The 26,749-nt window shown below is 41.2% G+C and overlaps 1 protein-coding gene across 1 annotated transcript; it reads right to left on the bottom strand.

Annotated features, from left to right (window-relative positions):
• Positions 1-12,129: 12,129 nt before the first annotated feature.
• LOC132889689 (uncharacterized) lies at positions 12,130-16,329 on the bottom strand. Its single transcript, XM_060926440.1, has 2 exons — positions 14,137-16,329; positions 12,130-14,042 (listed from the first exon to the last, which is right to left on the bottom strand). Exon 1 carries the CDS (start codon positions 15,697-15,699, stop codon positions 14,197-14,199), a length of 1,503 nt encoding a protein of 500 aa, XP_060782423.1. The 5' UTR covers positions 15,700-16,329; the 3' UTR covers positions 12,130-14,042; positions 14,137-14,196.
• Positions 16,330-26,749: the final 10,420 nt, after the last annotated feature.

Raw genomic sequence — 26,749 nt, 5'->3', positions numbered from 1 at the left:
TTCCTCAACAGTGCGAGGTCGGGGGGAAAAAAACCCTAGACACTTAAAAAATTGCTTAGATACCATTCTAAACTGCTCTAAAGTTCTGAGTGGTAAGTTGGTATTTATTTATTCAGACTGCATCAGTCTGAGAATTAACCTGAAGTGAATAAACACTGCGATTCATCCATCCATTATCTATAACACTTATCTGCTGTGGTGGAATCTGGAGCTAATCCCAGTTGATTTAGGGTAGGGTGACCAGACGTCCCAGTTTTACCGGGACAGTCCCGATTTGGGGTTGTGTGTCCCAAGTCCCGACAAAAGTCTGTTGGGACACGGATATGTCCCGGTTTTCGCCACTCGCGACGTTTGCGACTGAGCAGTGTGGGAATCATTACACAGCAAAATCCCCAGTGTTGAATTAACACCCAGAGTGTTTATATACGTTAGGTCCAATTGGACCCAAATTAGCTCTGAAAGTGTCAATTCAACACTGAGGAATTTGCTGTGTAGCGGAGAAATGTCTGCATTTACTATTTTGATGAATTGACAGGAATCGGAAACTTTCCTGGTTACTGCCCCCTGGCCCTGTGGCATGGGTGTTTATTTAGCCACATTATTCCAGACAACAGAACGTGTTGCCATGCAACAATAAAATAAACATTAACTGGCGCGAATGTTCTTTGTCTAGCAGCTAGCAGCAGTAACGCCGCACCAATTATGCCGAAAAGAAAATGTACCTTTTCCAAAGATTTGCAGGGCACCTACCCCTTCCTCCGAGAGGTGCAGAACAATGCGCACGAAGCCGACTGCACACACTGTAAGTGTTCCTTCTCCGTTCCCTATCATCACATCTGTTGTCTGATTTTCTTACTTTAACTGAATTGTGATAGAAGTACATGTAGATAAGAAAATACTTGATTATTCTCTGAAATGTTGATAAAAGTGAGCTTCTACAAAATGATAAAAGCACCTGTCTGAGCCATGGTTTGAGCCGGCGCATGTTTACATCAAAACGCGTGTGCGTGCACAAGTATCACAGTCACGCGCAAAGTGTCCCGGTTTTCGACTCGTGAAATCTGGTCACCCTAATTTAGGGTGAGAGGCAGGGTTGACCCTGGGCAGTCTATCACAGGGCTAACAGAGATGAACAACCATCATATTCACATTCACACTGTTGGGCAATTTAGAGTAGCCGTGTGACTGAATCCACGTCTTTGGACTGTGGAAAGAAACCAGAGCACCCGGAGAAAACCCACACAGACATGAAGAGAACATGCAAACTCCACAGAGAAAGACCACAGTTGGCCACAAGGTTCAAACCCAGACCCACTGCACCACCACATCACTGCATAATTCACCCACTCTTTTATATGCTTTGTTGTTACAGGCAGGTACCAAGAAGGTATGTAATTATCAGTTTCAGGTCACATATTAAGCAACCAGTGTAAAGTGTGATTTTTCTCATTTGACTACAAGCTAGTTCAAGGGTCAATGTTACACTTAAGGTAAGCTGTCCAGCTCAACAGAAACATACAGAAGAACAACTGCACACAGTAACATTACAAACATTACATGGAGTGTACAACCCAGAAACAGATGGGAGCTCCGCTTTTAGGCAGTGCCTAAATCTATATATTAGTGGCCTGCCATCATTGTGCATTTTGTTGCAGACATACAGTGGCGCTTGAAAGTTTGTGAACCCTTTAGAATTTTCTATATTTCTGCATAAATATGACCTAAAACATCATCAGATTTTCACACAAGTCCTAAAAGTAGATAAAGAGAACCCAGTTAAACAAATGAGATAAAAAATATTATACTTGGTCATTTATTTATTGAGAAAAATGATCCAATATTACATATCTGTGAGTGGCAAAAGTATGTGAAACTCTAGGATTAGCAGTTAATTTGAAGGTGAAATTTGAGTCAGGTGTATTCAATCAATGGGATGACAATCAGGTGTGAGTGGGCACCCTGTTTTATTTAAATAAGAGGGATCTATCAAAGTCTGATCTTCACAACACATGTTTGTGGAAGTGTATCATGGCACGAACAAAAGAGATTTCTGAGGACCTCAGAAAAAGCATTGTTGATGCTCATCAGGCTGGAAAAGGTTACAAAACCATCTCTAAAGAGTTTGGACTCCACCAATCCACAGTCAGACAGATTGTGTACAAATGGAGGAAATTCAAGACCATTGTTACCCTCCCCAGGAGTGGTTGACCAACAAAGATCACTCCAAGAGCAAGGTGTGTAATAGTTGGCAAGGTCACAAAGGACCGCACGGTAACTTCTAAGCAACTGAAGGCCTCTCTCACATTGGCTAATGTTAATGTTCATGAGTCCACCATCAGGAGGACACTGAACAACAATGGTGTGCATGGCAGGGTTGCAAGGAGAAATCCAGTGCTCTCCAAAAAGAACATTGCTGCTCATCTGGTTTGCTAAAGATCACATGGACAAGCCAGAAGGCTATTGGAAAAATGTTTTGTGGACGGATGAGACCAAACTAGAACTTTTTGGTTTAAATGAGGAGTGTTACGTTTGGAGAAAGGAAAACATTGCATTCCAGCATAAGAACCTTATCCCCTCTGTGAAACATGGTGGTGGGAGTATCATGGTTTGGGCCTGTTTTGCTGCATCTGGGCCAGGGTGGCTTGCCATCATTGATGGAACAATGAATTCTGAATTATACCAGCAAATTCTAAAGGAAAATGTCAGGACATCTGTCCATGAACTGAATCTCAAGAAAAGGTGGGTCATGCAGCAAGACAATGACCCTAAGCACACAAGTCATTCTACCAAAAATGGTTAAAGAAGAATAAAGGCAATGTTTTGGAATGGCCAAGTCAAAGTCCTGACCTTAATCCAATGGAAATGTTGTGGAAGGACCTGAAGCGAGCAGTTCATGTGAGGAAACCCACCAACATCCCAGAGTTGAAGCTGTTCTGTACGGAGGAACGGGCTAAAATTCCTCCACGCCGGTGTGCAGGACTGATCAACAGTTACCAGAAATGTGTAGTTGCAATTATTGCTGTACAAGGGGGTCACACCAGATATTGAAAGCAAAGGTTCACATACTTTTGCCACTCACAGATATGTAATATTGGATCATTTTCCTCAATAAATAAATGACCAAGTATAATATTTTTGTCTCATTTGTTTAACTGGGTTCTCTTTATCTACTTTTAGGACTTGTGTGAAAACCTGATGATGTTTTAGGTCATATTTATGCAGAAATATAGAATATTCTAAAGGGTTCACAAACTTTCAAGCACCACTGTATGAAAACTCTGCATGTATACACACACACACACACACACACACACACTGCAGACACAGGAAAGCTAAGATGACTTAAGATTACAGCGTGAGATAGAGATAAGGAGGAGACACATTTATCGTTTTGTACATATATAAATGTACATTTTCACACCACAGAAGCACACACACACAGTCTTTGTCTATCTCTCATCTGTCAAGCAGTCATGGCATTTGCAACATGCACATCACCTTTGAACATGTGATGAATATTTGACATGTGACTGTTTTGTTGGGTGGCGGGATGTCCTGGGTTGCGGAACCACACGTGCGAGGGCCCGTCAAGGCCGCTAGCGGCGTTAATACATTTTGGATTTGCCTGCCTGTGTTTAATAAACTTCTAGCTGCATTTGCATCCTCCTGCAGTCTGATTTCCTGACACAGAGTTACTGTAACCACCCTGAAGATGATCCTGAACAGTGCCGTATTAAGCCAATGCGGTGCCCCTGGGCACTATACCTCAAGTGCCCCCCCCCCCCCCCCACCCACACACACACACACACTGCGCGCACGCGTTCAGTAACCTCCTGCACACACTCAAACCTTGCCCTTTGCTGTCAAAAATAGTAGCACATACATAAACAATAGTACACGTCATTCTTCCTCATTGAAAATGTATTAAGTAGGCTACATCAGCCCATCAAATTCACTGAAAACAACCAACGATATGCATGTAGGCATATTGAAATGTCTTATTCAAAAATGAGCAGCATATATTTGTATGTCTCAAGGGGATCCTCGTCGTCGCCGACCCCTCGGCTAACACTGGCTGTGGTTGTAGCATCTCCCCGGCTAGTGCTAGCAGGGCCATCTCCCTCACTAGCATCGCTGATTTCACTAGCTTCTGCTTCAGCGCTGGTAGTGACAGCAGTTGTCGAGGTTTTTATAAAAAAAACGATCTAACACTGGAACATTTTTAATTGCAGCTACACGCCTGGAGTCTTTCTCTTTTTTTTTATTTTCTCTTTGCACAACCACTCACTTGATGTCTGTCCATTTTTTATTTCTACCGCGGTTTTTAAAAAATTGATGTATTTCACCGTAGGTGGACTGGCTCAACTGACAGGTTGAGGAAAGGGGGGTTAATGGTCACATAGGCCACTCTTGCTCAGAATTATAATTATTGTTGTTGTTCTTATGAAATTAGTGTTCATAATGAATTATATATGACTATTTAACAATGTCAAGTGTATAACCATTTTAAGTGCACAAACATTCACGAAAAATATTTTTAAAGTTTCTGTCATGTGGTGCCCCCCCACTGGCTGTGAGTGGTTAGTGCCCCTGGGCACTGTGCCGCAGGCCCATATAGTTAATCCGGCCTTGTCCTGAAGCATGTCCCCATAATGTTTCTGTTGCGTATTTATGAACCAGGAGAACAACGACATGTTTAACAGAAACTTTGTTTATTGTCCCTGCTTTTTATCCACACTCAACAACCAGCGTAACTTCCTTGTTGTTTACTCGCACTACCAACAGGTGGCGTAGTTTGACTGCCAAACATTCAAATATACTCTGAACATCACATTGCCCCTTTCTTTTTTTAGTAAATACCAACACTATGTTTTTGCATTTTGACACAATGCTAACTGCTGAATTTTAAACCAACATTCTGCAGCAATTTCAAAACATTATGACTGTACTGAACATTGTACTTAGTCAGACATATAGATATAGCTAATGTGTAATATTAAACACTTTATCTTTTCACTTTTAGCGAACACATATTACTGAAACTCACAAATGAAATACATATTAAAAGATGCTTTGCAAACGCTTTCTCTTGTTAAATGAAAGTTACATGTTTTTTAATCTTGACCAAACCAGTCTCTTATAAGTTCATAACAGTCCATAAGCTATGTGTAGTCCTGGAGGTAGGCGGGAGGACATCTGTTCTGCCTCAGAGGGTACCTTTGTGGTGATGTGACAGTAGAGGCATCAATGTCATCACAAACAGTATTGTCACCAAGATCTTGCATGATGTCCAACAGCTCCGGGGCTATCTTTTTGAAGAAAGAGGCGTTCCTGACGACGAAGTGTCCATTTCTGGCTGCTGTAACCATAGAGCCTTTGACTTTGGTCACAGAGTATGGCTTGGCATTGCATGGTGTGGTGAGCTTGCTGTGCTTGGGCTGACGATGAAGCACGGTGTCACCTGGAATGAGAGCATGTGGTACAGCATGATGATGGGAGTCTGCATGTGATTTCATCTTGGTTTTAGCCTTGTTGTCCTTTGCTCTCACTTCAGAGTCTGAATTGTTCCTTGCTGAGTGATCAAATGAGGGAATCTTCGTGTACACCTTGCGCTGGAACAATAGTTCAGCAGGGGAGCTTTCTGTTGTGCTGTGAGGTGTATATCGGTATTCACGTAATAAGATGTTCAGTTGTTGTTTCCAGGGAATTCCTTGCGTTTCGGCTACATGTATAGCTTTGCCCAGTGTACGCATGAATCTTTCAGCTGTAGCATTAGCCTGAGGCCAAAAGGGTGTGATCCAGCAGTGGTGGAATCCTAGATAGTCCGCGAACTGAGAGAATTGATCACTGTTGAATGGTGGACCATTATCAGTTTTTACCACTCTGGGAATCCCAAACATGGAGACAACCTTGTCCATCACTGGAATGACTGTGTTCGCTGAGGTTGACCTTACACTCTCAACAACTGGGTAATGTGTATAATCATCCCCTATGACAAACAGATACTCTCCAGTTGGAAGTGGTCCATAAAAATCTACACTGACACTATGCCAGGGAGCTTCTGGTAGAACGGACATTTTCAGTGGTTCAGTATGTGCAACTGGTGTGTTTGCCTGACATGCTATATAGTTGCATACTGCTGCTTCTGCTTTGCGATCGATATCTGGAAACCAGACTTTGGTCCTGAGCAGGGCTTTAGTTTTGACAATGCCCTGGTGTCCCTCGTGAGCTAGCTGGAGCACTCTGTGTTGTAGAACAGAGGGAATCACTATTCTAGTGCCACGCAGTATGATGCCTGATGCATCTGATGTTGTTAGTTCAGTGCTAACCTGTCTGAACTGTTTCAATATGTCTGCGTTCTGTGATTTGTCAGTTTTGTGCCAAGTGTTGTGTCTTATGTGAGTACTGACCTTTTGTAGGAGTGGGTCTTAAAGTGTCTCTGCTTTGATTTCCATGAGCATCATGGCTTTGGGTGTTGCATGACTAGCAATGAAGTTCACATATTCCTCTGCTACTTTTGCTGCATGTGTGCTGTCACTTATCTGAGCAGGGATGGGGTGACGAGACATGTAGTCAGCTGGATTTTCAGCTCCCTTTCTATATTCCACTTTGAAGTCATAGGGCTGAAGTCTTAGTCCCCATCTTTCAATCCTGGCGGGTGGTTTTGACTTAGGATTGTTCCATATGATTTCCAGTGCTTTGTGATCAGTCACTAGAGTTAAAGGATGGCCATAGATTTAGAGGTGGAAGTGCTCACAGCTCCACACAATAGTCAATGCTTCTTTTTCTGTCTGTGAGTACCATCTCTCCACGTCGCTGAGAGACCGACTAGCATACGCTACTATGCGTTTCACCCCTTTTTCATCTTTTTGGCAGAGGATTGCACCCAGTCCGACCGGGCTAGCATCCACGATCAGTTCAGTCTCTCTGCCTGGGTAAAAATATGACATTGTTGTGTCACTGGTCAGACTGTCTTTCAGTGTCTGCAATGCAGCTTGCTGTTCTGGTCCCACTCCCAGGGCGTACCCTGTCTGGTGAGCTTGCGCAGTGGTTCAGAGATGGAGGAGAAGTCTTTGATAAATCTTGAGCAGTAATTGGCCATGCCCAGCAGACTGTTGATTTCACCTGGAGTTTGTTGGTCTGTAGCGTGCTGAACAGCAGCAACTTTCTTGGGATCTGCTGAGACACCCTGTGCAGAAAAGATGAAACCAAAGAACTTAAGCCTGGATTTGTTAAATTCACATTTTTCTCGATTGAGTGTGAGACCGCTCTCTTTTAGTCTCTGGAACAGTGCTCGGAGGTTGTTGTCATGTTCAGTCTGAGAGGCACCATAGACAATAATGTCATCACTAAGGTTCTTCACACCCGAGAGACCTTGCAGTGTTTGGCATATGGCATTTTGAAACACCTCAGCGGCAGAAGATATGCCAAAACTTAGTCTCTTGTACCGCCTCAGTCCAAGGTGAGTGGTGAATGTTGTGATGTACCTGCTGTCTGGGTGAAGTTCCAGTTGGTGATATCCAGCTCTCAGAACCAGTTTGGAAAACACTGTTGCTCCATTTAGCTCATGTATGACATCATCCATGGTGGGAGTTATGTGGCGTTCCCTTTCAATGGCCGTGTTAGCTTGCAGGGATGAGAATGGGACATTTAAAAAAACTCTGAAATGTCTGCCAAGGGCGGCACGGTGGTGTAGTGGTTAGCGCTGTCGCCTCACAGCAAGAAGGTCCTGGGTTCGAGCCCCGGGGCCGGCGAGGGCCTTTCTGTGTGGAGTTTGCATGTTCTCCCCGTGTCCGCGTGGGTTTCCTCCGGGTGCTCCGGTTTCCCCCACAGTCCAAAGACATGCAGGTTAGGTTAACTGGTGACTCTAAATTGACCGTAGGTGTGAATGTGAGTGTGAATGGTTGTCTGTGTCTGTGTGTCGGCCCTGTGATGACCTGGCGACTTGTCCAGGGTGTACCCCGCCTTTCGCCCGTAGTCAGCTGGGATAGGCTCCAGCTTGCCTGCGACCCTGTAGAAGGATAAAGCGGCTAGAGATAATGAGATGAGATGAGATGTCTGCCAAGGGCAGACATAATGCACGCAAAGCGTGCATGGGGGGGTTTCAAAGGGGGGTGCGACCCCCTTTGAGCATGGAAAATGTTTATAAAATGCACTAAGAAATGGTGACCTCTGATGACTTCTAACATTGAAAATAAAGGGAAATCATTACCTTTGAAAGCTTGAAATAGCCAACAATATCTTAATCATTTTCCCAAACTTCTGAAATATTTGCAAACAATTGTATTCTGTGTGAAATACATATCAAATAGACTATTGAACTTTCAAGTCAAATTCAAGAAATAATTATAAGTAATTGATGTTTGTGTATACATTTTCTAAAACATAGATAATATCAATCAATGGTTATATATAAATTTTCTAAAACACTATTATATATATATATATATATACAGTGGTGCTTAAAAGTTTGTGAACCCTTTAGAATTTTCTATATTTCTGCATAAATATGACCCAAAACATCATCAGATTTTCACACAAGTCCTAAAAGTAGATAAAGAGAACCCAGTTAAACAAATGAGACAAAAATATTATACTTGGTCATTTATTTATTGAGGAAAATGATCCAATATTACATGTCTGTGAGTGGCAAAAGTATGTGAACCTTTGCTTTCAGTATCTGGTGTGACCCCCTTGTGCAGCAATAACTGCAACTAAATGTTTCCGGTATCTGTTGATCAGTCCTGCACACCGGCTTGGAGGAATTTTAGCCCATTCCTCCGTACAGAACAGCTTCAACTCTGGGATGTTGGTGGGTTTCCTCACATGAACTGCTCGCTTCAGGTCCTTCCAGAACATTTTGATTGGATTAAGGTCAGGACTTTGACTTGGCCATTCCAAAACATGAACTTTATGCTTCTTTAACCATTCTTTGGTAGAACGACTTGTGTGCTTAGGGTTGTTGTCTTGCTGCATGACCCACCTTCTCTTGCGATTCAGTTTGTGGACAGATGTCCTGACATTTTCCTTTAGAATTCCCTGGTATAATTCAGAATTAATTGCTCCATTAATGATGGCAAGCCGTCCTGGCCCAGATGCAGCAAAACAGGCCCAAAACACGATACTACCACCACCATGTTTCACAGATGGGATAATGTTGTTATGCTGGAATGCAGTGTTTTCCTTTCTCCAAACTTAACGCTTCTCATTTAAACCAAATTGTTCTATTTTGGGCTCAGCCGTCCACAAAACATTTTTCCAATAGCCTTCTGGCTTGTCCATGTGATCCTTAGCAAACTGCAGACAAGCAGCAAGTTTTTTGGAGAGCAGTGGCTTTCTCCTTGCAACCCTGTCATGCATACCATTGTTGTTCAGTGTTCTCCTGATGGTGGACTCATGAACATTAGCCAGTATGAGAGAGGCCTTCAGTTGCTTAGAAGTTACCCTGGGGTCCTTTGTGACCTCGCCAACTATTACACGCCTTGCTCTTGGAGTGATCTTTGTTGGTCGACCACTCCTGGGGAGGGTAACAATGGTCTTGAATTTCCTCCATTTGTACACAATCTGTCTGACTGTGGATTGGTGGAGTCCAAACTCTTTAGAGATGGTTTTGTAACCTTTCCCAGCCTGATGAGCATCAACAACGCTTTTTCTGAGGTCCTCAGAAATCTCCTTTGTTTGTGCCATGATACACTTGCACAAACATGTGTTGTGAAGATCAGACTTTGATAGATCCCTGTTCTTTAAATAAAACAGGGTGCCCACTCACACCTGATTTGTCATCCAATTGATTGAAAACACCGGACTCTAATTTCACCTTCAAATTAACTGCTAATCCTAGAGGTTCACATGCTTTTGCCACTCACAGATATGTAATATTGGATCATTTTCCTCAATAAATAAATGACCAAGTATAATATTTTTGTCTAATTTGTTTAACTGGGTTCTCTTTATCTACTTTTAGGACTTGTGTGAAAATCTGATGATGTTTTGGGTCATATTTATGCAGAAATATAGAAAATTCTAAAGGGTTCACAAACTTTCAAGCACCACTGTGTATATATATATATATATATATATATATATATATATATATATATATATATATATATATATAACATTTTATTTCAAATAAAAATCCTTTATTTTGGTGCTTTAAAAAGTGCTTTCACATAGGAATTTGAAAGATATTTTATAAATAAGATAAAAAACCTCACCATATATTTACAATCTATAGAGATTGAAAAAAATTTTTGAAGCACAGTATTAAACACCAAATGTCACATAAAATGTCAGCACCACAGACAAATTTGAAAATTTCAATTAATAGAAATAGATGTTTAGTTTGTTTATTGTTTTTTCACCTTCTTTCTAACCATCTCTTCCAGAATATTTAATCTTTCTTTTCTCTTTTTACTGACAAAAGGAACAAAAGATGTTGCAGAGGGTTTGGTAGATGGTAATGCAGTTGTAGATGTGGCTGCAGGATTAGTAGAACTTGGTTTTGAGCTAGATGATGGCTGAATAGAGGAAGAGGTTGACTGCTCAACAGGTTCGTTTGTGACAGCAGGTGACTTGGCAGATTTCTTGAGAGCAGTTGTAGATTTGACAGATTTACTTACATTTGACATCTGATTCTCACTTGTGTATTTTCTCTTTCTAGATAGTCTATATGCCCTGCGATGACCTGGTGACTTGTCCAGGATGTACCCCGCCTTTCGCCCGTAGTCAGCTGGGATAGGCTCCAGCTTGCCTGCGACCCTGTAGAACAGGATAAAGCGGCTACAGATAATGAGAATGAGAATGAGAGATAGCCTATGTTTTTGTAGGGCTTTAAGAGCTTTTGCTGATACATTTCTATTGGCCTGTGCCTTGGTCAGAACTGATGTTTTTAACATGAACTTATTTTGCCTGAACTCTCTTGCTTGTCTTTTTTTCTCTAGCTCTTTCTTGTATTCAGCAGCAGAGTTCCTCATGTTTGTGCATAGGTTCTTATCAACTTTGTCGTGATTGACATCTTTCCTTTTGAAGTATTCAACAGCTGAAAGGCCTCTGGTCGAAAGATGATATTTCACACACCGAATGGCACTATACGTTTCAATGTTCATTTGGCATGATCTGATGTCAATTACATCCCCCATGGTGTTGAACGAGGACTCTACTTGTGGTCCATGAAAGATGCTAAGACGTGCAAATACTAATTTACACAGAAGTGGATACTTCTTGGACTTAACAACTTCAGTCCACCATGTATCAATTCTGACATGTTCAGTTGCTGACTTCAGGCTTAAGTCCACTTGCAAGGCAAGGCAAGTTTATTTATATAGCGCATTTCATACACAGTGGCAGTTCAATGTGCTTTACAGAGGTACCGGTAAAGGCAAAACAGTAAACAATAGAAAATAAAATTACATAAAATAAAGGGGGAAGAAGATAGAAAGTTCAGTAAAAACAGCAGAATAAAATGGAATAAAAGTTAAGTAAAGTTTAAGACATGCAAAGACTGTAAAAGTTAAGTAAAGTTTCAAACATGTAAAGATGATATTTATCAGTTAGCAGAAAGCATCTGAAAACAGCTTGGTCTTTAATCTAGATTTGAAGCTGCCAACAGCAGGAGCATTTTTAATGTCCTCTGGCAGTTGGTTCCATAGCTGTACTGCATAGTAGCTAAAAGCTGCTTCACCACACTTTGTTTTAACAACAGGTTTTACCAGTAAATTTTGCTGCTGCGATTTGGTAGATCTGATTGGGTTAGGCCGCTGCAACATATCAGAGAGGTAATTGGGCCCTGTACCATTTAGAGATTTGTACACCAGCAGCAATGCTTTAAAGTCAATTCTGTAGCTTACTGGAAGCCAGTGAAGGGACCTTAGAATTGGAGTAATGTGCTCTGTTCTTTTTGTTCGTGTGAGAACCCTCGCTGCTGCATTTTGAAACAGCTGAAGTCGTTTGACGGGTTTTTTTGGCAGGCCTGTGAAAAGGCCATTGCAGTAATCAACCCTACTAGAGATGAAGGCATGTATAAGTTTTTCCAGATAATTTTTTGACATAAGTCCGCTTAGTTTGGAAATGTTTTTTAGGTGATAAAATGACGATTTAGTGATTGCTTTCATGTGACTGTCAAAGTTTAGCTCGCTGTCAATGAAAACACCAAGATCCAAGATTTTTAACCATATCTTTTGTTTTAATCCCCTTTGTGTCAAGAATAGTGGTAATCCTGAGTCTTTCATCTTTTTTCCCAAATAGAATTACTTCTGTTTTATCTGTGTTCAGCTGGAGAAAATTTTTTGACATCCAGTTGTTGATTTGGTCGATACACTGGTAGAGACATTCAAGGGGGGCATAATCATTAGGTGATAGAGCAAAATAAATTTGAGTGTCATCTGCATAGCAGTGATACAAAATTGAGTTGTTCTTGATAATTTGTCCAAGTGGGAGCATATAAAGGTTGAATAGTAATGGTCCAAGGATCGACCCTTGGGGGACACCACAGGTCAAGGACATTGATGTTGAGGTACAATTTCCCATGGTAACAAAGAAGCTTCTATCTTTTAAGTATGATTTTAACCAATTGATAACTTTACCAGTCAACCCAACCCGGTGTTCAAGTCGATACAGCAGTATGTTGTGATCAACAGTATCAAAAGCTGCACTGAGGTCCAGTAACACCAGGACCGATGTTTTGCCTGCATCAGTATTAAGACGTATGTCATTTATAACTTTAATCAGCACTGTTTCAGTGCTGTGATTGGCACGAAATCCTGACTGAAAGTTATCAAAACAGCTGTTTGATATCAAGAAGGCAGTTAATTGATTGAAGACAATTTTTTCAAGGATTTTCTTGATGAATGGTAGATTTGATATTGGCCTGTAGTTGTTCAATACTGAAGCATCCAGATTATTCTTTTTAAGTAAGGGCTTTACAATGGCTTTTTTCAGGGACGCAGGAAAAATGCCAGTCTCTAGGGAAGTATTTATGATCTGAAGCACATCTGTAATTATAAGGTGAAGAACAGACTTAAAAAATTTGGTGGACAGAATGTCCAATTCAGATGTTGAGGAACTGAGATTTTGTACAGTTTTTTCAAGAGTCTCGTAATCAATCAAACAAAATTCTGACATTGTGTTGAAATTGTCTGTCTGTGTCACTGGTGATTGCAGTTTTTCAGTTATTTGCAACTGAGATATATTATGAGCCATATTCTGCCGTATTTTATCAATTTTACCTTTAAAGAAGGATGGAAACTCATTGCATTTATTAACTGAGAGAAGTTCAGGTGCTAATTGTGGTGGGGCATTAGTTAGCTTCTCTACTGTTGAAAATAGCACACGGGCATTGTTCATATTCCTGTTGATGATGTTGGAGAAGAAAGACTGTCTTGCTTTACGAATTTCATAATTATAATTACAAAGCATCTCTTTATGGATTTGATAATGGATGTGAAGTTTAGATTTGCGCCATTTTCTTTCAGTCTTCCTACATTCTCTCTTTAGCAATTTAACAGCTGGGTATTGCTTCCATGGTGCTTTCTGCTTGTCATTGACTCTTTTGATTTTGATTGGAGCAATATTATCCATAATTTGGGTCATATTTAAATAAAAAATTTCCAGTAAGTCGTCTACAGAGTCTGACATTTTAGTTGAGATCCAAGAGAGAGCTTGCTCAAAGAGAACACGTGTTGTCGTTTATGACTCTCCTACCCATAGTTGTTGAGCTGTTCTGAATGTGAGGGGACATAGAAACATCAGAGAAAACACAGAAATGATCAGATAAGGCCAGGTCAACAACAGTAGTAGAAACAGTAAGACCCTTTGTGATAACGAGGTCAAGGGTATGACCACGAGAGTGGGTCGGTCCCTGTACATGTTGTACTAGGTTGAAGTCAATAAGTGCAAGTAGTTCTCTGGCATAAGTGTTTTCAGGATTATCTACATGCAAGTTAAAATCCCCAGATATAATAAGACAGTCAAACTCTAAGCAAATGACTGACAACAGTTCACCAAACTCTTCCAGAAAAACTTTGGCTGAATGTCTCGGAGGCCTGTAAATAGTTAATAACAATATGTTAGGAGAGCATGTAACAAGTATGCACAAGTGTTTAAAGGATGTAAAATCACCAAGTGAGGACTGTTTACATTGAAAAGAGGCTTTGAATATATTTGCAATCCCTCCTCCTTTCCCATGTCGGGTAGCACTCATGAAATTAAAATTTCATTTTTTATTTGCAACTGCTGAACCTCTAGGTCATACTTCTCCTTCTCGTCATCAGAGATGAGAGGCACCATATCTTTTAGATTCCTTAAAGCTTCTGCAGTTTTGCTATGCCCTCTCGCAGAAGGATCTATGGTGGAAACACATTTCAATAGTTTGTTATTCAGTGGGAACTTCTTCTGTATATACACGGCAGAGCTGGTATATGCCTGCATCACATTTCTCAGGAAAAACATGTTGGTCGAATCATCTTGACGAGCTGCTTTAATAATCTTTTTTGCTGAATGTCCGATGAACACTTCACTTGTCTTTAGATAGATGTTTTCATCGTCAAGGTTCATCTGTTTCAGTTGAACTGAGGATTTGGGTATTTTCTCAGGCTTTACAAAACAAGCAAGGAAATTCTGAAAGAGTTCTTCCAGTTTGTCATGCACAACATGTATAAGTGGTTCCTTACTCTGGAAGAGACAAACATAACTTTTCAGGAGAAGCAAAGCAGACTGATAGAAGTTCAGGATCAATTTTGTTTTCTTTTCATTGAACATTACTTTGTCAACAATCCGCAACTTTCTATTCCTGCCGTCTTCTGTGAGTTTCTTCTCTTTCACGGTATCTATGACTTCTCGGATCCTCTCCCTCGCCTCTATGCTTACATTGTATTTTCTATAAATGTCTATGAGAATACCACGGTAGTCTTGCTGACTACCCTGAGGGATGAACCCAAAGTAGAAAATCTGAAGGACGTCTATGATGCGCAGTGTGCTCACAGACAAGTCATAAACAGAAAGCCAACGGTGATTCACAAAATGTTCTGGATTTGTGTGGGATATTCCTAGAATTTCACAAACTTCAGAGAGTCGTTCGCTGAGATCTGGTGAACATTTGATGTCATTATAAAGATCACCAAAGAGGCTCTCGACCCAATACTGAAAGGGCTCACAAAACTTTTTACACGTGTTATGAACATGATGACATATGTCCCCGTCAATATTGAGCAAATGAGGGGCTTTATTTTGTCGAATTCTTGTCTCCAAACCAGATTTTGATCCTCGCATCACTGCACAGGAGTCCATGAGGATGGAAATAAGATTAGACCATGGAATGTCATACTTATCAAACAAGTCTAAAATTACATTATACAGGGATTCAGAGTCTACCTTCACTACTTCAATCGATGCCAAATGTTCAAGTAAAACCTTCTCATTTTTCTCAGAATAATAACTAACTAAGATAGCAAGGACTCTCTTGTTGCTATTACTAGTGCTTTCATCTATGTTCAGACTGAATGGCGATGACCGGATGTTGTTGATTGTTTCTTCCAAGAATGTTTTGCTGAGGCCATGCCTAATGCGATAGGAGGCTGTTGTTCTATCCATGGACAGATTATCCAAAGCCTTTTTGTCTTTGGCGAGCTCCTTTGCTAAATCTATCAGTGCAGGTGCCATTGTAAGTGGAAGGTTGTGTTCAGCAACCACATCAAGTACCATTGCCTAAAACAAAACAAAACAAAATTATGAGAAAAATGTATTCCAAGTTTTGAGGAAGTACCATCACCTTGTAAACACACAATATCAACATAAATAGGCTCAAGAAAAATCTCATCTCATCTCATTATCTGTAGCCGCTTTATCCTTCTACAGGGTCGCAGGCAAGCTGGAGCCTATCCCAGCTGACTATGGGCGAAAGGCGGGGTACACCCTGGACAAGTCGCCAGGTCATCACAGGGCTGACACACAGACAAAGACAACCATTCACACCTACGGTCAATTTAGAGTCACCAGTTAACCTAACCTGCATGTCTTTGGACTGTGGGGGAAACCGGAGCACCCAGAGGAAACCCACGCGGACACGGGGAGAACATGCAAACTCCACACAGAAAGGCCCTCGCCGGCCACGGGGCTCGAACCCAGGACCTTCTTGCTGTGAGGCGACAGCGCTAACCACTACACCACCGTGCCGCCCTCAAGAAAAATCTTTCATTACATAAATGATTATATCATTAAAACACAAATTATTTTTCAATTCTAAGAAACCATCACCTAATTTATGTAAAATACTATCACCAATTATTCCTAAAACTATACCATATACAACACACACACGTGTGTGTGTGTGTGTGTGTGGAGAGAGAGAGAGAGAGAGAGAGAGAGATGAATCATTGTTTGTTTTATGCTAAAAAGCTTACACCTGTTTTAAAAAGATTTCTAGTATTAAAATATGAAAAGCAAAGACCTTAATTTTTTTCATAATAAAAACATACCAACACCAAATAAGCACCTAATTCTTATACAAACCCACTTTACCTTTTTACTTTTTAAGTCCAAGACAGGTTGCTACAGTAAGCAAAATACAAATCAATATATTCTCGTTATGAAATAGCATATGTTGAATTGTTTATACTTTTAAATACCAATAGTTTTTGTGATTTTAAAGTCAATAAAAATTCATACCTGTGAATTGGCCACTCGATTACTCACTGATATAAGTGGTTTCACCTCAGGCTGCTTCACCTGTTGACCTTGAAACATGGCATATGTCTGCTGTGGTTGGGATGCGCTTGATGTGGCTGCAGTCTGCATTGATGAAGGCAACTGATAGTTCGTTTTGGTGATCTTCAATTTTTCTAAGAATAAAACATTTCACTATGAAAATCTTAGATTTATTGTAAAATGTCATGGTTGTCATTTAATCTTATGTTATTTAAGAAAATATATAATAAATTAGTGTCATAGCTGTTGATCTTACAATATTCTATTCAAAACTATTTTCTATTGCAAGCCTGTTGCAAATTAATGTACAAGTATGGTGAAAAAAAATTGAGCATAATGTCCCCTTATGCCGGCCTAACCTGGCCGGTCTAGGGGGTATTTGCCCAATTCACAATCCCCCTTTCCCACATACATATACATATACACACACACACACATATATATATATATATATATACAATTTAAGTAAAACGTACCTTTGTGCTTTTTTATTTTGATGTGCTCCTGGATGTTTCTAGCTCCTCTGTTTCCATAATTGATCATATCTGAGCACAGAATACACATAACCTTTCCCGGCATGTCCACTTTTCGGATATGTTCCGTCAGGCACGTCGTCACAGTTTGTGTCCCTATATGCACGGTAATGCTACTATCGAGCCATGCCCATAGGAAACAGTTCTTTATCCCGTTCAATTTATCGATTTCCCTGGCACGATCCTCATTTTTGCAGTCCAAAACTTTCGCCATATTGTCGAAGTAACTTTGAAAACAAACCAAAATAACTAGAACTTAAGAAGTGATCAAAACCGTGTACGTATAGCTTGTTTCTCCGTGAATTGTAGAAGTGAGATGAAACTAGCGACAAAACGTTGCCGGAAATCGTCGTGAGTTGTCGTTAGCATAAATATTGAAGAAAGCAATGACGATTTCCGTTATCACAGCTGCAACTAATTTTGCGATGAGCGTTGCCGAAAGATGCTGGCGGGCGGTCGGTCGGTCCTGCCAGCTTGTGCCACCACAAGCCTCGCCTTGTGCTGACCCCTACCCCCTCCCCCCGAAATTTTCTCAACGGATTTACACGTTTCACAAAAAAGACATTTTCAGCGGGAAAAACTCGGAATTCCGCAGATCCGCGGAAAATTCTCATCCCTGTGCTTAGTGCATGTCAACGCAGATTCTGACTTTATTAGGGTCTTTAGGTTTGGGAGGTGTAACGATAGGTGAAACCCATGGTGTCAGGCCTGTGATCTCTTCAATGATGTCATCTGCCTCCAGCTTTCGAAGCTTATCCTCGACCTTCTGGCGGACGTGGAATGGTACATGTCGATGTGGTTGGCATGTAGACTTGACATCAGGATTTATGTGAAGTTTTACCTGAAAGTATTTCAGCTTTCCAATTCCTTGGAACAGCTCGGGATTACTTTCCACTAGCTCGTCTGCTACTGTGCAATACTGTGGTGTGGATGATACTGCAGTGACCACCTTAATCAGTCCTAGTGCTTTGGACGTTTTGTAGCTGAGAACATTGAATCCATCACCTTTAATCACAAAGAACGTGCACATTGTCCTCTTCTGTCCCTTTTCCACACTGCACCTGAAAGCACCACTGACAGGCAAAGGAACATTGGAGCGGAAAGGGTATATTTTGGTCTTGGTGGAGCTGAGTCGTGGACGTGGCATCAGTTTCTCAAAACTTGTTTCACTGACACAATTTGCTGAGGCCCCTGAATTGATTAAAACTAGCATGCTGCTGCTGTTTAGCTTGATGTTTGTCTGTGGTAACTCTGAGAGCTTGTCAGCATTAATTACAAACACATATGCATCGTCACTGCTGGAAGAATTGTGCTCTGTGTTCTCACCTGGTGCAGTCTTTGTTATTTGATGGACCTTCTTAGGATACTGGTTAACTTTGTTTTGTGGTTGCTTTGTGTTAATGACTCTGGGTTTTGAGCGGTACTGTCTTGCAAAGTGATTCAGTTTGCCACAAGCTCTGCATTGTTTATTTTTGGCAGGACACTCTCCATCATGAGGGTATTTACCTCCACAGTTCCTGCAGTGGTTCTCTGAATGTTGCTTATCTGACCATCTGCTGTGACTTGGGTTTTTCTCCACAGTCTTTCGATCCAGCATGTTGACTGAAGCAGATGTGCTCTTTTCTATGCCAGATGCTTGCATTTCAGACAGTTCGAGTGTTTGCCCATGGTCAAGAAGCTCATCTAAGGTTAGCTCGGGCTCCCTCAGTGCTTTTCTGTGTAGCCTGGATGTTGCACAGCTTTGTATTATTTGAGTTTTGATCTCTGCTTCAGTATCTGCAAACTCACAGTTCTTGGCTAACATCCTTAGCCTGGTGTGATAACTGTCCACATTTTCTCCTGGTTCCTGCACAGCCTTTCTGAAGATCTCATCTCATCTCATCTCATTATCTGTAGCCGCTTTATCCTGTTCTACAGGGTCGCAGGCAAGCTGGAGCCTATCCCAGCTGACTACGGGCGAAAGGCGGGGTACACCCTGGACAAGTTGCCAGGTCATCACAGGGCTGACACATAGACACAGACAACCATTCACACTCACATTCACACCTACGGTCAATTTAGAGTCACCAGTTAACCTAACCTGCATGTCTTTGGACTGTGGGGGAAACCGGAGCACCCGGAGGAAACCCACGCGGACACGGGGAGAACATGCAAACTCCACACAGAAAGGCCCTCGCCGGCCACGGGGCTCGAACCCGGACCTTCTTGCTGTGAGGCGACAGCGCTAACCACTACACCACTGTGCCACCCTTTCTGAAGATGTACACTTGATATTGCACATTTTTCTTCGGAGAGAAATATCCAGATAGCTTCTGCTCAGTGTCTGCATATTTGTCATCTTCAGCTGCCAGTGTGTCGTAAATATCATGCACTCATTCTCCTGCTATGTGCAACAATAATGCTTTAAGCCTAGCATCTCCAGTAATGTGCATTGCAGTGGTGTAATTTTCAAACCTTTGCAGCCATTTGTTCCAGCGAGGTCCGACAGTGCCAAGACCAGTTTCAGTATCAAAAGGTGGGAGAGAAGCGGTGTTCACTGCCATGCTTGCCAAGATGCGCTGACACAACCACGTTTCTTGAGTTAGCTTAGCCCACTTAGCTTGTTTCTGCTTGTCCACTTGTTCGTCTTTCACCCTCTTTTCTCCTCAGAAAAAAACAGCGGTGTTCTTGTTGCTTCTTTGAGTGTATTTTCCTTTACTCCTTATCGCCATTGTAATGTTACTGTTGCATATTTATGAACCAGGAAAACAACGACATGTTGAACAGAAACTTTGTTTATTGTCCCCGCTTTTTATCCGCACTCAACAACCAGCATAACTTCCTTGTGGTTTACTCGCACTACCAACAGGTGGCGTAGTTTGACCGCCAAACATTCAAATATACTCTGAACATCACAGTCCCAAAGGGTTTTTTACTTTTCCCACAACAGTTTGCTGAGAATTGTTTTATATTTATTAAAGATTGTGTGGCAGCGGGGGCGTGGTCAAGCGTCGGTCTGTGAATGGAGGGCGGAGTCACTGCACCTGATGGGAATTAACCTGTGTTGGTGTGTCTCCCCCAGTGACCACGCTCTATAATAGGAAGGGAGCTCTCTCCCCAACCAGAACGCTTGTGACTGGGAGAGTATAAAGTAGAAGCTGAAAAGCTAAAATAAAAAGAGTTAATGAGAACTCAGTTTTGGCATCCCGGGTTTCAGCACCACTGTAGAAATCGTTTAAAGGGGTACCAAATATAATATATACAGTTGCTGATGTGACAAAGTAACAAATTCTTAAGTATTCTATCAAATTTATATACTAGAAAACAACGAAATATCTTGGTAATTGTAAATATAATACTTTATACACTAAACCGCACAAGAGTCGCCATTTTTAAAAGACCGTGACGTCAGCGCTACCCACTGCACTAGTGGAACTCTCCAAAATAGAGGAGATAAGCGTGTAATCATGGCGTCGGGCGCATCAAGTGAAAGCGACAACTCTGTCGAATCATACGAAGAGATCCCGCAAGACACTGCAAGCAGGCTATGGCTTAGAAGGGTACCAGTTTGAACCTAGGAGAGGTACTATGTAGTGGAAGTTCATTATGTCTAACTATTAAAACTATTTTAAGTTAGTTTCTTAAGACAAGGATTTTTTAAGATGTTACCTTGTTGACAGTTTCGGCGAGAATCTTCCGCCTTCTTCAAAACAGTCACCAGATGTCGAGTGGTGACGTGCCTTATCAGCTGATGTTACGCTATGGAGGCGTGAACGTCCGGCCCAATTTGACAGGTAGTTCACGCCTCCTGCTGTCAGGTCGCTCCTGCAGGACACATCTGGTGACTGTTTTGAAGAAGGCGGAAGTTTCTCGCTGAAACTGTCAAGGTAACATCTTAAAAAATCCTTGTCTTAAGAAACAAACTTAAAATAGCTAGGAGAGGTACTCTCAACTCCGGTGATGAAATAAGAGAAGAAAGCTCAGATGACGGCGAGGATGAGACTGATGCTGACCATGGGCATGGCGAGCGTGGGGCAGAGCGTCTGCGTGCAGGTGACACGGCGTGGTGCTCGTGCGGAAAATGTAACGTGGAGTTGCTCACGAGTCCAGCAGAATATATTTGCTGCAATGAGATAGGCACCACCCGTGGACTTGCGAAATCGTCGCAAGAGGCAGAAACGGGTATTTCACACGTGCTATTCCCAACCTCAATGAGCCAACACAACTGGGCACATACATACGTCATGAGTGTTACGCAGAGAAAATGAACGTGCATTCTGATTGGATAAAATTAATATCATGGCGGGCTGTTCAAACTGCGGAAATAGTTTGCTCGAGCTACTTTCAAAACACTATAACTTTCCAACCTTAGAACAAAAAACTTTGTAAGTCTTGAATAAGGTTCATTAATGTGTGTTTTATTGTTATATTTACTCTATATATTGCCCTCTGTTCCCCTTTAAGGTGGGTGGAGCACAGAAGCACTGCAGGCCAGAACTGAGTTCTCATAAACTCTTTATTTTAGCTTTTCAGCTTCTACTTTATACTCTCCCAATCACAAGCGCTCTGGTTGGGGAGAGAGCTCCCTTCCTCTTACAGGGCGCGGTCACTGGGGGAGACACACCAACACAGGTTAATTCCCATCAGGTGCAGTGATTCTGCCAATTACCTTCCCTGACTCCGCCCTCCATTCACAGACCGACGCTTGACCACGCCCCCGCTGCCACAGATGGATATACATTTTTTATAGTGATAGTTCAATGTGTGTATGTACTGCATGCAAATATGGACAAATTAAACATAATGTGGCAGCTAAACAGGAAGCGATAGATAAGAGAAAATAATGCGGAAGAATTAAAGATAATAATGAGCAAAAAACATTTTTTTTTTTAAATTGCCAGAGGTGATCAAAGATGACATGAACAATGAAATGTCTTGGAATGTGACCAACATTGTTTTCTTGAAAATGTAACTGATAAAAAAGCCATAATCTGTGATAGAAAATGTCCTTTAATATGTCTGAAAATAAAACTAATCCCCACTGCCTGTGGTTCAATTCAGATAAACACTGCGAGACGAATTAAAGCAAAAGTTTTTTTTTTTTTTCAAACCGGCTATACAGTGAAAAGCTTCATTCCTTCTGTTTAAATGCATAAACAGTGCATTTTGTTTAATATTAATCAAAATAATTGGTTATAACTGGAGAGAGGATTTAAACATTATAGCTGAGATTAGGACAGGTTTTTAAACTCGCTCGTCAATTAGTTTTAATGATGTTCTTCACCCACTCGTCTTCAGGATGTGCACACGTCTTTTTGCCGTTGTTTAGAGTAAAGCTGCAGAGGAGAGAGAAGATTTACATCAGTGTTAAACTGCAATAACATCAGAAACTCAAACACTCTCACACGTCCCAAACCTCCAACAACATTTAAAATGATAATCTATTAAAGTTAATATTATATTATACACAACCATAAAGCAATGACTGACATGGAAATAAACTTTTTAATATTAACTGAAATTAATAAAATATAAATGAGGGGCTGAAAGCTTACATGACTCCAGGGTTTTTACACGTTATGTGTGTTACTTTACACGCTGTAATGATATTTGCAGGGATTCTTTTCTTGTAGTAACTGAAACAGCATGGACCTGGTCCATCCGCATCTGTGTGAAAACATTTATACATTTAGTTCTGTGATTAAAGGCTCAAAAAACACCATCAAATGGTTTTACGTATATCGACTAAAAGATTCTCCTTGTAGTGTTTATTAAATTGTCCCACAGCGCTGTGGAGTTCTGGATTGTGATTGGTCAGAAGGTGTTGATTAGTTTTCTATAACAGCAGCTCTGACAGTAGTGCAGCTGCCAATCACAGGTTTATATTAATGCCCTCGTTCTAATACGTTATCGTTTCTATGGTAACAGCTGGTGAGTGAACGACTGTTTATCGCTGCTCTAATGTCAGTGAGAACAGTTGTTCAGCGGTTTAAATGTTGGACGACCGATCAGAGGCTCGTGATTTCAGATCTCACCACCACCAAGCTGCTACTGCTGGGCCCCTGAGCAAGGCCCTTACTCCTCTTATGATGTGATGTTGGAACAGTTTGTAAACTGGTTTGGTTTCAGAGGAATGAAACACTTGGGGATGCACTATTACAGGAAAATAATCAACTTCAGGGTGGGAACAGGAGCTCTGCTTCATCACACCACCCTGTCACTCAGTAATTTACTGTAACAGTGTGACAAACACACAGTGGTTTATTAACGCTGGTTATTTTCAGCAGCCTGGTCATCTTTTTAGGAAATTCAGTATCATTATAAAGCAGGGGAGTGGTAGCGAGTAACAACACCAGTCTAGTTTATTTTAAAGAAGTCAAAGTACACAAGGACCTCAATTAATGAAAATATCTTAAACTAATAATAATAATAATAATAATATTTAAATCAATATAATTAAATAAATATTATAAAAATGATTAACTTTATCTTACTCGTTGCCGATGTGAAGGACTGAAGGCAGACAAGAACCAGCAGAACCAGCAGGAGAGAACGAGAGAACATGACTGCTGCTGATGGTGATGATGAAGATCACGATGCAAACAGAATGGTATTAATGCAGATATCACCTGAAGCTTGAGTTTATATAAGCTGGTAAGAGGGTGAGGGCGTGGTTTGGGTGTTTGATGGTGACAAAAAAGTTCCACTTTGACGAAGAGAAAAAGAAACGCCCCTCTTCTACAGAACAGCCTGCTGTGGGTTTCCGCTCTGATAAGAAAGATCTGATAAGCATTTTGTAACGGCCAAAGTAGAATTCATATAGATGTGAATTACAATTTATGTTAAAAAGTATATATTATTTCATTTGAGTGTGTAATTTCATATAAGTAGTTTATTTCATAATTAAGATGATGAATAATATGTGGCAAGGGTAAAAGAATTAGAATTAGAATCAGAATTCATATGTTAAGAATTAGAACTGTCTCACGCTTCTTAAGAATTCATATGTGAAGAATTAGAACAAGAATTAGAACTGCCTCACACTTCTCAAGAATTAGAATTAGAATTCATTCAGCTATATAAGAACGGTCTCGCGCTTTTCAGGGTAGATGTCGAGAAGCCGTGGAAGCGCACAGTTTTTCTTACCTGACTCTCTGACTCTCTGACTCTCTGATATTGACTCACCGACTCTCTGTATCTTAGAACCTTTGTAATAGTTAAACGAGGATTAAAGTTCAACTTTCAAGACGTTTCAAGTGAATTTATTGCAAGGCACACGGACACTGAGAGTGGAAACAGTTACTTTGGGACAGAGACTTCGTGAGCGTAAGCTATAGCACTTTTCTCAAGGTCTCACTACGAACGAGCCTCTACAATAGTAAGAAAAACTCGCTTGACATCGGATTACAAAACGCTGGAGAGGTTCGCTGAAACTGGAAAGAAGATTCATCGAGGGATTTACCGTTTACCACAACCATGACGGATGAAGAAGAAAAGACGGTAAGCCTTCCGAGGGAAAAACGTCAGCGTAAACCAACACAACGGTCATTGGAAAATAGTCTGCAGACAAGAATTGACTCCAGAAGAGCAAAGCTAGGAAAACTGACTGAGAAAAAAAACGAATTGCGTGAGTTAATGGATGATGATGCAAACGTGGAAATTATAACAAAGGAATTGTTAACCAAGTATGAAGAGCTGATAGAAGAATTCAGTAAGATAAATGCTGATGTCAAAGACCTGTACAGTCAACTTGGATGCACACAGAATATGAATACAGATCAAAGTAATTGGTTTCAGCCAAGATATGATGAGCAATGCAATTTTGTGCAAGAGGTTAGATCATGGATACAAGAGGCAACGCTTCGCATAGAAGAGTCTGAAAGAGTGAACAATGAGGTAAATCCTGAAGATAGCGTTTCAGTCACATCCAGAAAGAGTAAAAAAGCCAAGTCTGTCTCTTCTGCTTCTGTAGTATCATCGGTTCGCGCTGAGAGCTTAAAAGTTGAAATGGAGAAAGCTGCTTTGTTAACCAAGACAGCCACATTGAAACAGAAAAGGGCTTTGGAAGAGCAGGAGCTACGGCTCAAAGCGGAAAAGGAAAAACAGAAAAGGGCTTTGGAAGAGCAGGAGCTACGGCTCAAAGCTAAAAAGGAAGAGCAGGAGCTACGGCTCAAAGCTAAAAAGGAAGAGCAGGAGCTACGGCTCAAAGCGGAAAAGGAAAAACAGAAAAGGGCTTTGGAAGAGCAGGAGCTACGGCTCAAAGCTAAAAAAGAAGAGTTGGAGTTACAAACAGAGCTCGCTGCATCAGATGCAAGATTAGCTGTGTTAAGAAAATATGAAGGCTCAGATGTGTCAAGCGGCTCTAAAGGCAGTAGAGTGGATTCACTGACGGCTACTCAGAGACAACATGTCAGCCACAATAGGAGCAGTGGGGCTAGTAATGTATCTCAGCATAGCCATAGTAGTGGAATAGCTACCGATGCAACGCCTGTTGTGCAACAAGAGCCTGTCACTTCAAAGGGCAATTCTGCAAACACAGACAACCTGGCTTCTGTCATGCAACGCCAAAATGAGATAACTGAGAGTCTAATAAAGCAACAAAAGCTATCTACATTGCCATCGCCGAATAATCCAGTTTTTAAAGGAGATCCAATGGAATACCATCTATTCATGAGAGCTTTCGAGCATTGCATAGAAAGCAAGACTGAAAACAGCAAAGATCGGCTTTATTATTTGGAACAGCACACAAGTGGTCAGCCTAATAGCTTAGTGCGCAGCTGTTTTCATATGGACCCTGAACGGGGCTACCCTGAAGCCAAGAAATTATTAAAGGAGCGCTTTGGTGACAAATATAAGATCTCGATGGCATACCTGGACAAGGCTTTAAATTGGCCTACTATCAAGTCGGACGACGCTAAGGCACTTGAAGCATATGCTCTGTTTCTGATCAACTGTAACAATGCAATGTCGGATCTAGAGTACTTGGATGAGATGGAGAATGCTGCGAACATGCGCACAGTCATCTCCAAGCTCCCATACAGGCTGAGGGAGAAATTCAGGAGCGTCGCCATTGACATTCAGAAGAAAGATCGGCGAACAAAGTTCCAAGACGTGGTGTCATTTGTAACCAAACAGGCTGAAATGGCAGCACACCCTGTGTTTGGTGAAATCTCAGGTCAAACAAAGCGCCAACCTGAAAAATCAGCTGGCAAGAAAACCATCATAACGCTAGCCACTGAAGCTAAAGAGCAGAAAGTAGTGAAAGATGTTGCTGGTGCTGAGAACAAGAAAGCTAAAGAGAAGAAACCAAACAGGAACATGGCTTTCATGAAACCATGCATCTTCTGTCAGGGAGATCATACCATGGAACAGTGCAAGAAACTTCAAAAAAAGCTGCACAAAGAAAAATTGGAATTCCTTAAAAGTAAAGGACTCTGCTTCAGCTGTCTTATAGGAGGACACATGAGCAGTGCCTGTGAAGAAAAGAAGAGCTGTGAGATGTGTTCAGCTAAACACCCTACACTGTTACACATAAA

This window comes from Neoarius graeffei, chromosome 1, assembly GCF_027579695.1.
Source record: "Neoarius graeffei isolate fNeoGra1 chromosome 1, fNeoGra1.pri, whole genome shotgun sequence".
Taxonomy (NCBI): Eukaryota; Metazoa; Chordata; class Actinopteri; order Siluriformes; family Ariidae; genus Neoarius; species Neoarius graeffei.
The sequence above is the reverse complement of the archived record's forward strand: the minus strand, read 5'-3'. Positions and strand labels throughout refer to the sequence as shown.

Coding starts and splice junctions, on each gene's coding strand:
- LOC132889689 (XM_060926440.1), bottom strand. CDS start 15,699: ATGGTACTTGATGTGGTTGCTGAACACAACCTTCCACTTACAATGGCA.